This window comes from Rhinopithecus bieti, unplaced genomic scaffold, assembly GCF_001698545.2.
Source record: "Rhinopithecus bieti isolate Rb0 unplaced genomic scaffold, ASM169854v2 scaffold_2723, whole genome shotgun sequence".
Taxonomy (NCBI): domain Eukaryota; kingdom Metazoa; phylum Chordata; class Mammalia; order Primates; family Cercopithecidae; genus Rhinopithecus; species Rhinopithecus bieti.
The window spans coordinates 3,248,523-3,262,952 of record NW_016804119.1 but is presented as its reverse complement, the minus strand read 5'-3'; the positions used below and the strand labels follow the sequence as shown (position 1 = coordinate 3,262,952).

The 14,430-nt window shown below is 40.6% G+C and overlaps 1 protein-coding gene across 3 annotated transcripts in view; it reads right to left on the bottom strand.

Annotated features, from left to right (window-relative positions):
* Nucleotides 1–3,859: 3,859 nt before the first annotated feature.
* The window catches only part of ZNF616 (zinc finger protein 616), a 57,511-nt gene continuing 46,940 nt past the window's right edge, over nt 3,860–14,430 (bottom strand). For 2 of the 3 annotated variants that reach the window (XM_017864765.1, XM_017864750.1), the window contains one exon: nt 4,668–7,758. In XM_017864765.1, the coding sequence (XP_017720254.1) occupies nt 5,552–7,758 (2,207 nt within the window). In that variant the 3' untranslated portion in view covers nt 4,668–5,551. Of the gene's footprint in view, nt 7,759–14,430 lie in introns of all 3 variants that reach the window. The other variant, XM_017864757.1, reaches the window with a different exon arrangement.

The window sequence follows — 14,430 nt, the reverse complement described above, 5'->3', positions numbered from 1 at the left end:
AAGTAGCTGGGATTACAGGCGCCCACCACCATGCCCGGCTAATTTTTGTATTTTTAGTAAGGACATGGTCTTGCCATATTGGCTAGGCTGGTCTCAAACTTGACCTCAGGTGATCCACCCACCTCGGCCTCCCAAAGTGTTGGGATTATAGGCGTGAGCCATGCGTCTGGCCAGAGAGAGAGTGGTTACTTCTAAAATGACATGATGATATAACCCTGGTTCAGGGAACAGGTCAAGTTCTAAACCTCAGGAATAAAAAACAGATACTCATTATCCAATCCATATAATCTTGTATTATATATGTATTAACAGTCTATGCAGTGAAAAATGAAGAACATAAATTTCATAAAACTTTAAAAACACACAACATAGGCCAGGCGTGGCAGCTCATGCTTGTAATCCCAGCACTTTGGGAGGCCGAGGCGAGCGGATCATCTGAGGCTGGGAGTTTGAGGCCAGCCTGACCAACACGGAGAAACCCTGTCTCTACTAAAAATACAAAATTAGCCGGGTGTGGTGGCGCATGCTTGTAATCCCAGCTACTTGGAGGCTGAGGGAGGAGACTCGCTTGAACCCAGGAGGCAAAGGGTGTGGTGGGCCAAGATTGTGCCATTGCACTCCAGTCTGGGCAATAAGAGCAAAACCCCATCTCAATAACAACAACAAAAAACCAAAACAAAAAAATAAAAATAAAAATGTAAAGAAACAAAACATTTAATGTACAAGCTACTCCATTTGGCAATGTGTACTGAGATAAAAACTTACCTACAAACAGAATATAACACAAGGAAAATGTGATTGAAGACGTGATCTCAGGTCCATAGCTCTTCAGTTCTTCTAAATTTGTACATCAGAGTGTTTTGGTAACATATGCACCAAAAAGAATCCCCATGGAAGCAGTAAGTACCCCAAACATCGACAGGAAACCAATGAAGAGCCAAACTCAAGCACCTGTTCTCCCTCAACAGCCTCTTTCACAGCTATCACCTCTCACCTGAGCATTGGATACAGCATTTTTATCATGAAGAAAGCCAATGTGGGAAATACACCACATGTGTGAAAGGCATGGTTCAACTGTTCTGGCCTACGATACACCACAGCTGCGTCATTATCCACCAGCCTGTAAAAAACAATATACCTGTTACAACAGACGCCACAGCATTCCTTCTCTCACCCCAGTCAATACATTCATATTCTGGCCAATGAAAATCATCTAGGAAGCCTCCCATTTTTTACTTCTTAAGCATCCATTTTCCATTAAATGCTGTATCCCCACTTCCTCAAACACCCATGTGCACTTCAGGCACGTGCACACGAAGGAGACTGCTGCTCCACAGTCTGGCCAGCGTCCTCCAGCTCCACCTCAGCCTTGGGAGCCCACAATGTTCTATTTTTATTTGATCCCGTCTGCCTCCAGCCATCATTGAAAAGAAACAGCCTTTACCAAACACTCCAAAGTGTCTTTGTGGTGATGTCATTAGGAACCCATAACTGTCCCCAGGAATTGGCAGTGGGAACAAAGGTTTTGAGGAATATTCTTAGCTCACCAAGCTTGCACCATTATTATCAATATTGGTGAACTGACAAATTGCAGTTTGTTGCAAAGCTGTTATCTTAGAATCACAAACTTACATCTCACAACCAGCTGGCTCCCTCCCCCTAACACATTGGTACAGTCATCCCACGTTATCTGCAGTTTCACTTTCCACAATTTCAATTACCCATGGCAACTGTGATCCAAACACATTAAATGGAACATTCCCAAAAAAGGTAACTCAGAAATTTTAAACTGTGCACTGCTCTCACTCATGTGATGAAATCTCACATTGTTCCGCCCACGACATAAATCATCCCTTTATACAGTGGAGCCACACAGAATAACCTACTCATCTCTTAGTCACTTAGTAGTCATCTCAGTTAGCATTGTTAGAGTATTGTGGTGTTTGTGTTCAAGTATCTCCTATTTTACTTAATAAAGGCCCCAAAGCACAAAAGTAGTGAGGCTTGCAACTTGGATATCTCAGAGAAGCTGTAAGCTAGACACAACAGCATGTACCTGTAGTCTCAGGTAGTCTGGAGGCTGAGGTGGGAGGACCACTTTTTGAGGCTGCAGTGTGCTAAGATCTTACCTGTGAATAATGGCTGCATTCAGCCTGGGTGACATAGCAAAACCCCCTAACAAAAAAGAGAGAAAGCAAGAAAGCTGTAAAGTGCCTCCTTTAAAAGTGAAAGGTCATTGACTTAATAAGAAAATAATACAGATGGCCGGGCGCGGTGGCTCAAGCCTGTAATCCCAGCACTTTGGGAGGCCGAGACGGGCAGATCACGAGGTCAGGAGATCGAGACCATCCTGGCTAACACGGTGAAACCCCGTCTCTACTAAAATACAAAAAACTAGCCAGGCGAGGTGGCGGCGCCTGTAGTCCCAGCTACTCGGGAGGCTGAGGCAGGAGAATGGCGTGAACCCAGGAGGCGGAGCTTGCAGTGAGCTGAGATCTGGCCACTGCACTCCAGCCTGGGTGACAGAGTGAGACTCCGTCCCAAAAAAAAAAAAAAAATAATACAGATGAAGATGCTAAGATTTACCATAAATCTTCTGTACATGAGTGTGAATAAAAATAATCAGCACTAGCTTTGCTGTCACACCTCAAAACTTGACTGAAACTATATTCAGGGTTCAGTACTATCCACTTTTAGCTATCCACTAGAGGACACTTGGAAGGCATCCTATGGGTTAAAGGGGGACTACAGTACAGGCAAAAATCTATGTTGTTTGAGTTCACCATAGAAAACAGCTGTCGCACATTATTTGAACCAGCAGAGTGTAATGCAGTTGTTAGGAAGTTATTTACTAAGGTGGGATAAATCTGTGTTGGTGAAAGGAACGTCACTGAGTTATGAAAATGAGTAACGTGTTATTAATTGAACCATGAGACTTCTGATACGTTTTGAATATAAGAGCAGTAAAATATAAAGTAAATGCTTCAATGTGAATCTGGCTTGTGAACATGCTATTCTGATTCTTTTGATTAAATTCTCCCCTCTGATAACTGCTGTCTTCCACTTCCAAGAATAAGACTAATTTTAAATTTATCTTTGATTTATAACAGCTGTCATTCAATGGCGATGACCATTCCTCTGCATTATTTCTCCCACATAACCCATCTCTAGTAACCTATCACCTACCTCCCATGAATATCCTTAATATTCCATCGATGTCCTCACTGGTGTTTCAGTTGGTTGTGCAATTATTTCCTACAACCCAGAGTGGCACTCTACATGTTAATGGACACCTTGAACACAAGCACAACTTACATCATAAACTTACATTATTCTCCCAATTACTCCATGCTGTGTAACTCACACAATACTGAATTTTAAAATTCAGTGACCTTAATCTTCAGGGAGCATGGAAATGAAGGAACCACACTGAATGAAGTAGGCCCTCTCATCTTGTTGATTCATTCCCAGATACCACAATGAAGCATATGTAAGGAAGATGATAGACTTCAAACCTTAGGATAAAGGTCATAGTCTAGTCGCTGTTTTAAGAAACGTCTGATTGGCCGGGTGTGGTGGCTCATGCCTGTAATCTCAGCAATGTGTGAGGCCAAGGCGGCAAATCACTCGAGGCCAGGAGTTTGAGATCAGCCTGGCAAGCATGGTAAAACCCCATCTCTACAAAAAAATATAAAAATTATCCGGGCATGGTGGCACGACTATAATCCCAGTTACTTGGGAGGCTGAGGCACAAACTGCTTGAAGGCAGGATGCGGAAGTTGCAGTGAGGTGAATTGGTGCCATTGCACTACAGCATGGGGAACAGAGCAAGTCACAAAAGGAAAAAAAAACCCTCAAATTTAATGTAATATTTTGTAAACTGAATGAGCCATTTTCACACATGCACTTGCTCCTTTAAAATACATACTGTCCTGAGTTTTAACAAATATTGTCTGACAGTTATTCTGCAGTAATAATCCAGGCCAATCTTGGAGAAGCAGATTTGGTTATCCCTAGCATGATCTCAAAGATGTGTAGTCTGTTGAAAGAACTGGTTGAAATTTGTGCCACATTGATTACATTTCCAAGTTTTCTCTCAAATAGGAATAATTTGGTAAAGCCTGAAGACACACTACTGCTTACAGTTCCTTTCATGTTCAGCATACTTACAAGATCTTTCTCCTCTATATGTTCAATCAAACTGCAAAGGCATGGACACTAGTTTTGTCTCACTTTAAGTTCCTGGGTACATGTGCAGTTTGCAAGTTTGTTACACAGGAAAATATGTGCCATGGTGGTTTGCTGCACCTACCAACCCATCACCTAGGTATTAAGGCAAAAATGCATTCGCGATTTTTCCTGATGCTCCACTTCCCTGACCTCCCCACCCCCATCGGTAGGCCCCAGTATGTGTTGCTCCCCTCCCTGGGTTGATGTGTTCTCATTGTTCAACTTCCACTTACAAGTGAGAACATGTGGTGTTTGGTTTTCTGTTCCTGTGTTAGTTTCCTGAGGATAACGGCTTCCAGCTCCAGCCATGTCCCTGCAATGGACATGATCTCATTCCTTTCTATGGCTGCATAGTATCCCATGGCATATATGTACCACATTTTCTTTATTCAGTCTATCACTGATAGGCATTTGGGTTGATTCCAGGTCTTTGAACATTTCATTTTTTAAAACCATTTGTAAGGTTGCTCTCTAGTATGAATACTCTGTTTCCATTTTGATGTTGGGGTAAAAGCCTTAGCATGCACATTACGTTTCTGTGGTTCCTCTCAAAGATGTATATTCTGATGCCTAGGGAGAGCCTCTGACACATATATGATTTCCTTTCAGTATAAACTCTCTTATGACAAGTACTGATTGAACTCTACTAAAGGTTTTGCCACCCTCATTTCATTTCATACATCCCTTTGAATTACCTAGATTCACAAGTTTTGACTTTTGAGTAGAATTCTTGCCACACGTATTATGCTTCTGTGATTTTTCTCCAGTATGCATACATCCTGGAATATGTATACATATTCTTACACCTAGTTAGTGAACACTAGCTTAAAACTTAGGTATATTTACTGCATGTGTAAATGTGTTAGGTCATAACTGCATTGCTACAAAAAAATACCTAAGGCTGGCTAATGTATAAAGAAAAGAGTTTAATTGGCTCACATTTCTGAAGGCTTAACAGCAAACATGGTGCTGGCATCTGATCACCCTCTAGGGAAGGCTCAGAAAGGTTAAAATCATGGTGGAAGGCAAAGGGGGTATAGGTATTTCACACGGTGGGAATGAGAGCAAGCAACAGGGAAGTGCTATGCACTTTTAAACAGTCAGACCTCAAGAGAAGTCACTATTGCCAGGACAGCACCAAGGGGATGATGCTAAATCTTTCTCAATTTGAGAAATCCACTTCCATGATCCAATCACCTCCCAACGGGCCCCACCTCCAATACTGGAGATTACAATTCCACAGGGATTTCAAGAGAAGGGAAAAATATACAAGCTATAACAGTAAGTATGAATTATTCAGTGATTCTAGAAACTAGGACGTCTAAGGCCTTGTCACATTGAGTTTAGTTGTAAGGTTCTCTCCAGTATGTCTTATTCGATGTTTAGTGAGGCCTGAGCGACAAATAAAAGATTTCCCACACTCATTACATTTATAAGGTTTTTTGCCAGAATGAATTCTTTGGTGTTTGTTGAGGGAAAACAACCGCCCAAAGGCCTTGCCACATTCAATACATTTGTATCTTTTCTCTCCAGTGTGGATTCTCTGGTGACTTACAAGATGTGAACTGTGCCTGAATACCTTGCCACATTCATCACATTTATATGGTTTCTTTCCTGCATGAATTATCTGATGTGCAGTGAGGTTTGAGCTCCGTTTAAAGGTTTTGCCACACTCATTACATTTGTAAGGTCTGTCTCCAGTATGAACAGTCTGATGAAGTCTAAGATGGACACGCTGACTAAAGGAATTCCCACACTGATTACATTTGTAAGGTTTCTCTCCGGTATGAATTCTCTGATGTCTATTCAGTGTGGAGCCCTGATTAAAGGCTTTACCACATTCATTACATTTGTAAGGTTTCTCTCCAGTATGAACTCTTCGATGCCCTACAAGATGTGAATATTGACTGTAGACCTTGCCACATTCATTGCATTTGTAAGGTTTCTCTCCACTATGAATTCTCCGATGCACTGTAAGACGTGAACATTGACTGAAGACCTTGCCACATTCTTTGCATTTGTAAGGCTTCTCTCCGGTATGAATTCTCCGATGCCTTGCAAAAGCTGAACGGTCACTGAAGACCTTGCCACATTCTTTGCATTTGTAAGGTTTCTCTCCGGTATGAATTCTCCGATGCACTGCAAGACGTGAGTGTTGACTGAAGACCTTGCCACATTCATTGCATTTGTAAGGTTTCTCTCCAGTATGAATTCTCTGATGCGCTGCAAGTCGTGAATGTATGCTGAAAACTTTGCCACATTCATTGCATTTATAAGCTTTCTCTCCGGTATGAATTCTCCAATGCACTGCAAGACGTGAATGCTTACTGTAGACCTTGCCACATTTATTGCATTTGTAAGTTTTCTGTCCAGTATGAATTCTCTGATGCACTGCAAGACTCGAACGTTTACTGAAGACCTTGCCACATTCACTGCATTTGCAAGGTTTCTCTACAGTGTGAATTCGCCGATGCACTGCAAGACTTGAACGTTTACTGAAGACCTTGCCACATTCGTTGCATTTGTATTGTTTCTCTCCACTGTGGATTCTCCGGTGACATACAAGATTTGATCTATGTCGGAATGCCTTGCCACATACATCACATTTATATGGTTTCTTTCCTGCATGGATTACCTGATGTACAGTGAGATTTGAGCTCCGTTTAAAGGTTTTGCCACACTCATTACATTTGAAGGGCCTCTCTCCAGTATGAACTGTCTGATGAAGTCTAAGATGGACACGCTGACTAAAGGATTTCCCACACAGATTACATTTGTAAGGCTTTTCACCGGTATGAATCCTCTGATGAACTGCAAGGTGGGAACTTTTACTAAAGGACTTACCACATTCATTACACACGTAGGCTTTCTGTCCAGTGTGACTCCTTTGATGTCTTACAAAATATGAATTTTTTCTGAAGATCTTGCCACATACATCACATTGATATGATTTCCCTCTTGTATGGACTACCTGATGTACAGTTAGTAGGGAGGCCCGATGAAAGGCTTTGCCACACTCTTTGCATTTGTAAGGTTTCTCTGTAGTATGTATCCTCTGATGATTAATAAGGCTGGAAGATGCTTTAAAGGCTTTGCCACACTCATTACATACATAATGTTTTTCCCTAATGTGTGGAGAAACTAAGCAACTGTTATTACCTGTCGTCTCCGTTTGATTACATTCAAACATTCTCCCTTCAGTTTGAACTTTCTGCAGTTCAGTCAGATGTGACTGAAAGCTTGATGTAAGCTGGTTTTCAATATGATTGTTTTCTACATCCCCTTGACTATGTTGATCTCTTTTACCAGTAAGATTGTTTTCATGGGGCACTGGCACTTCTTTATAATTTGTTTCACCATCTTTCCATTGAAATTCAAGGTCATATAGATGTTTCTGTATTTCCCTGAAGTATAAATTTTCAATATCATAGCTTTGATGTCTTTCCAGTGCCACTGTTTGGAACCTTTCTCCTGTATTACTGTTCTCTGTTGGTGGTAATTCCTTGATCACACATTTAGGAGAGATACCTGCAAAATATAATGAACATGAGTTTTTTAAAAATAACTATTATTGATAAATACTTTATATTGGAAACATACTACACTAAGCATAATGTTTACACTAGACAGGTATGAAAGTTCTCCACCATGATCTTTTATTTTTAGAAATATAAAATGAATAGAAGTCTATAGTAAAGAAAGGGTGACTACATGTAATTCAAATTATTTAGGAAAGCCTAGTTTCAAACATCCTATGACCAAAAGATTTACGTTGTGCAAACATATATTGGCACTAAAACAAGTATTTTGCAACCAATGACACCAAATTACACACCAATTGGCAGAAAACGTGACTCTCTCATAAGAGAATAAAAGTTACATATGCTCACTTCATATTTGCTGTATACAAATGTCAAACTACAGCAAGATACAGTGTAACAGTAAATATTCACAAGTTCAACTAATTAATAATCATAAAAATTAATAAATAAAATTAATAACTCAGATAAAACCAGCACGTAAGTAAAATACAATATACAATATACAATATATTTAGAATTCCATACTATAAATTTGTATATTACATATACAAATTTGTATCATATGCAAATATACAAATTTATAGTATGGAATTCTAAACAATTCTCCCTTTATAATAAGCAAGAACATATATTCTAGAGACAGCATATGATAACTAGAAAATATGTTGAGATCACTGACTTTTAAAGATAAAAGAAAGATAAATATGTCTTTGGCCATACCACCTGGAACACAGCTGATCTCAGAAGCTAAACAGTGTCAGACCTGGTTAGTACTTGGATGGGAGAAAGGTAAATATACAACATAATATAGAATAAAAAGTGGGGAAGGAAGTCAGAAATACTGACTATGACTTCATGCCTACAACTATGTAACAATCAACAGAGCAACTCCCTATCTACTGTGCTTTTTTCTTGAGATGGAGTCTCACTCTGTCACCCAGGCTGGAGTGAAGTGGCATAATCTTGCCTCACTGCAACCTCCACTTCTAAGACTCGAGCGATCCTCCCACCTCAGCCTCTCAAATGGCTGAGACCAAAGATGTTCACCACCATGCCCACCTGATTTTTTTGTAGTTTTGGTAGAGACAGAGTTTTACTATGTTGCTCAGGCTGATCTCGAACTCCTGAGGGCAAGCAATCTGCCTGCCGCAGCCTCCCAAAGTGCCAGGATTACATACAGGCATGAGTCACCACACCTGGTCCTATTCATTGCCCCTAATTACCTAATTAACTGGCCACAAAATATATATCATACAGAGATTCTACTTGAAAAGCATATGAACTAAGATAAAAGACAACAAACATTGTTTGGAAGAAACTACAAAATGAAAACTTACAGATACAATGAAGGCTGCTTTGATATAAAGACTTATGTCTGCCAAAATTCCTATGTTGAGGACCCAGTCCTCAATGTGATAGTATTTGGAGGTGTGGTCTTTGGGAGGCAGTTAGGTCCTCTGCCATGTAAGGACACAGAAAGAGAAAGTCATGGTAAACCTGTAAAAAGGCCCATGCCAAGAACCAAAATGGCTGGTTCTGACATGTTAGACTTCTCATCACCCAGATCTGTGAAAAGTGAATTTCTGTTGTTTCAACCACCCAATCTACCATATCTACTATAGGTAGCCAGGCTGACTAAGGTGAAGCCAATATGCTATCTCATTATAAACATGGAACAATATTGATATGCTTTATTTAACAAAGAAATCTGTGAGTCTTTACTAAAAAACACAATATTCTAGACTAGCTAACCGTACTAACTTGTTTAAAAAGTCTTGAGGTGAATTATCACTATTTAACACACAAGCAAAGTACGCCCATGGGATTTATGTATTTACGTCCAATTCACAAAGAAAGTAAAATATGCACCTACCTTTGCAGGATCAAACACTGTTTGTTATTCAAAAACTGCCCAAGCAGGTTCTGCAGATAACAAGTCACCCCAAATACTAAGAGTGTAGAAAGAAATACTTCAAGAACCATGCTGTGTTGCCAAAAGCATTATTCAGCCATCCCCATGAATAACAGTATCTGAGTCATCATTCCCTGCATATAATGATTTAGGCAGTGTTCTCAGAAAGTGATCATGCCAAGGCAGGTGGATCACAAGGTCAGGAGTTCAAGACCAGCCCAGCCAAGGTGGTGAGACCCCATCTCTACTAAAAATACAAAAATTAGCTGGGTGTGGTGGCAGGTCCCAGCCACTTGGGAGGCTGAGGCAGGAAACTGCTTGAACCCGGGAGGCGGAGGTTATGGTGAGCCAAGATCACACCACTGCCCTCCAGCCTGAGAGACAGAGCAAGACTCCATCTCAAAAAAAAAAAGAAGTGATCAAGTGAATGAGTAGGGTCATCCCTTACAGAGTGAGAGTAGTGTGGGAGGTGAAGGAGTTATGCAATAATAGGAGTGTAAAACTAATATGCTAGTAAGTAGCCAGGTAGTCTGTCCGGAACAAAGTACTATTTTAGGAAAGGCCAGGGAAGAGAAAAGGCAAGAGGAAAGGGCAAGGAGTAATGTGCATGGGGCAGCAGGGTTTGTGCTTGCAGAGCTGTGGGTATATAATTTCACAAGCAACAGTTAAAATCCTGACTTTCGACGAAAAAAGAAACTAATTTAGAAGTAGCATTATACTGACCAATACTTAAACATAGGAATTATACTATGTGCACAGGACAAGGGAACACAGTTAAAAAGGAGGCAGTGTGAGGATATGGGAAGAAAGCAGACTTATGTCTTTATAATATATGCTATGAAATTTATCAAACTGAATGTCCCATGAGTTGTATTTCCAGGCATATGCTCAACAACCCTACATATCAGGAGACATGCGAAAAAAATGTTCCTACAATATAATCCTGAAGAAAAAATTTGATAACAGCCATGAAGAGGAGATGGATGAATTCATTTTGTACACACACAAAAAGACAACATAAAATCTTATTGATAGTACAACAATGTTAAGGAGACTTGGGGTACAGAAGAAACCCTAGCAAAATAGGCAAATATTAGTCTGAAAAAACTAAGAAAGCAGGAAACTGCTGTCAAGGTTTAAATACATGTTAACGGAGACACAGTATTTATGGAAGTAATCTGGGATATCAAAAACATAACATGGGAGCAGACCTGTAAAAGAGTCATTTTTGTATGTGACTGAAGTCAAACTGTTATCAGTTTAAAACAAGATGTTATAAATCTAAAGCGTTTTCTGTAATTGCAATGATAACCACAAAGAATGTATAGGAGACACACACAATGGAAATAAAAGTATGTCAAGACGAAAGAGGCCGGGTGCGGTGGCTCAAGCCTGTAATCCCAGCACTTTGGGAGGCCGAGACGGGCGGATCACGAGGTCAGGAGATCGAGACCATCCTGGTTAACACGGTGAAACCCCGTCTCTACTAAAAAAATACAAAAAACTAGCCGGGCGAGGTGACGGGCGCCTGTAGTCCCACCTACTCGGGAGGCTGAGGCAGGAGAATGGCATAAACCCGGGAGGTGGAGCCTGCAGTGAGCTGAGATCCGGCCACTGCACTCCAGCCTGGGCGACAGAGCGAGACTCCGTCTCAAAAAAAAAAAAAAAAAAAAAAAAAAAAAAAAAAAAAAAAAAAAAAAAAAAAAAGACGAAAGAATCAACTAAACAAACACAAAGGCAAGAACAGATATGAAGAACAAAAAAATCTAAGAGATATAGGAAACATTCTGCAAAATGGCAACAGTGAGTCCTTCTCCATCAGTAATTACATTAAGTGTAAGTGGCTTAAACTCCACAATCAGAAGATACAGACTGGCTGAATGAATTTTAAAAACAGGCTCCAACTACACGCTATCCACAAAAGATTCATTTTTATTTGAAGGACATACACAGTCTCAACTGAAAGGATGAAAAAAGATACCCCTTATAAATGGTAACAGAAAGACATCAGAGGTGGCTAAACCAATATCAGTCAAAATAGACTTTATGTCAAAACTGGTACAAGAGACAAAGAAGGGCATTATATAATAATTAAAAGGTTAATTCACTAGGAAGATATACCAATTACAGATATATATGCACCTAATATTAGAGATCCTTAATATATGAAGCAAGAGAAACATAACTAAAGGGAGAAAAGTTCCACAGTAATAATAAAAGACTTCAACGGACCACTTTTATAAATAGGACAATCAGATAGAAAAAAAGTAAGTAACTAGGCAACCTAAACTATACGTCAAATTGGACCTAACCTACATATGCACAACACATCACCCAAAAACAGCACAGAAGAATTTTTTCTGAACTCCACGTGGAACATTCTTCAAAAGAAATATTTAAAAATAAAACTTTTTAACACTTCTTTTTTTTTTTGAGGCTGAGTCTCGCTCTGTTACCCAAGCTGGAAGGCAGTGGCGTGATCTTGGTTTACTGCAACCTCTGCCTCCCAGGTTCAAGTGATTCTCCTGACTCAGTCTCCTGAATACCTGGGACTACAGGTGCATGCCACCACACCAAGGTAATTTTTGTATTTTTAGTAGAGATGCAGTTTCGCCATGTTGGCGAGGCTGGTCTCAAACTCCTTGTGGGGAAAAGTCTGTGAGATCAGACTGTTACCGTGTCTATGTAGAAAGAAATAGACATAAGAGACTCCATTTTGTTCTGTACTAAGAGAAATTTTTCTGCCTTGAGATGCTGTTAATCTGTAATGCTAGCCCCAACCCTGTGCTTGCAGACACACCTGCTGTGTTGACTCAAGGTTTAATGGATTTAGGGCTGTGCAGGATGTGCTTTGTTAAAAAAGTGCTTGAAGGCAGTATGCTTGGTAAAAGTCATCGCCATTCTTTAATCCCAAGTACCCAGGGACACAATACACTGCAGAAGGCCGCAGGGACCTCTGCCTAGGAAAGCCAGGTATTGTCCAAGGTTTCTCCCCATGTGATAGCCTGAGATATGGCCTCGTGGGAAGGGAAAGACCTGACCGTCACCCAGTCCGACACCTGTAAAGGGTCTGTGCTGAGGAGGATTAGCAAAAGAGGAAGGCCTCTTTGCAGTTGAGACAAAAGGAAGGCATCTGTCTCCTGCTCGTCCCTGGGAATAGAATGTCTCATCCCTGGGAATAGAATGTCTCGGTGCAATACCCGATTGTATGTTCTATTTACTGAGATAGGAGAAAACCGCCTTAGGGCTGGAGGTGAGACATGCTGGTGGCAATACTGCTCTTTATTGCACCGAGATGTCTGTGTGCGTGCACATTAAGGCACAGCACCTTTCCTTAAACTTATTTATGACACAGAGACCTTTGTTCACATGTTTTCCTGCTGACCCTCTCCCCACTATTACCCTATAGTCCTGCCACATTCTCCTCTCCGAGATGGTAGAGATAGTGATCAATAAATACTGAGGAAGCTCAGAGACCAGGGCCGGCGCGGGTCCTCTGTATGCGGAGCGCGGTCCCCTGGGCCCAGAGACTTTGCCTCTGTCTCTTATTTCTTTTCTCAGTCTCTCATCCCACCTGACGAGAAACACCCACAGGTTGTGGAGGGGCCGGCCCTCTTCACTCCTGACCTGTTTAACACATTTTAAAGACTGAAATCATAAAGTGTAACTTATCCCATCATAATAAAGTAAAACTAGAGATCAACAGCAGAAAAAAAATTAGAATATCAACAAATACGTGGGAACAACATACTCCTCAACAGTCAATATGTCAAATTGGAAATCTCAAGGGAAATGATAAAAATACCTCAAAACAAAGGAAAATGAAAATAGAACATACCAAAACTTATGTATGCAGAGAAAACAGTGCTAAGATAGAAAACTGTTAGATATACATGCTTCCATTAAAATAGAAGATCTCCAATGGAACAGAATAGGGAACCCAGAAATACAGCCACAGATCTCCAATGGAATGGAATAGGAAACCCAGAAATACAGCCGCATACCTACAACCAACTGATCTTTGACGAAGTCAACAAAAACAATTGAGGTAAGACATTCTGTTCAACACAGGGTGCTGGAAAAACTGGCTAGCCATATATCGAAGAGTGAAACTGGACCCCTGTCTCTCATCATACACAAACATTAATTCAAGATGAATACAGATTTAAATGTAAGACCCCAGGCTACAACAATCCTGGAAGAAAACTTAGGAAAAACACTTCTGGATAAAATACAATTTTTAAAAAAAAAATTTATTCCTCATTCCCCTAAGCATGATGAGAAAAAATATGTAGGTTTTATAAACATCAGTTGAGAAGTCCTTGAAGTGCAAGAAATGGGCTACATGTATAATAAAGTAAGATTTGAAAATAATAATTCAGTATAACATGATGGACATTAAAGTAGACTGGAGAATAATTATTATAATATAGCTTTTGTTCCAAAAAAAAAAAAAAAAAAAGGGTGATTTAAAGAAAGTCCAGCAAGTTATATTTAGGAAACTGAAATTTACTACAGGCCGGGCGCGGTGGCTCAAGCCTGTAATCCCAGCACTATGGGAGGCCGAGACGGGCGGATCACGAGGTCAGGAGATCAAGACCATCCTGGCTAACATGGTGAAACCCCGTCTCTACTAAAAATACAAAAAACTAGCCGGGCGACCTGGCGGGCGCCTGTAGTCCCAGCTACTCGGGAGGCTGAGGCAGGAGAATGGCGTGAACCCGGGAGGCGGAGCTTGCAGTGAGC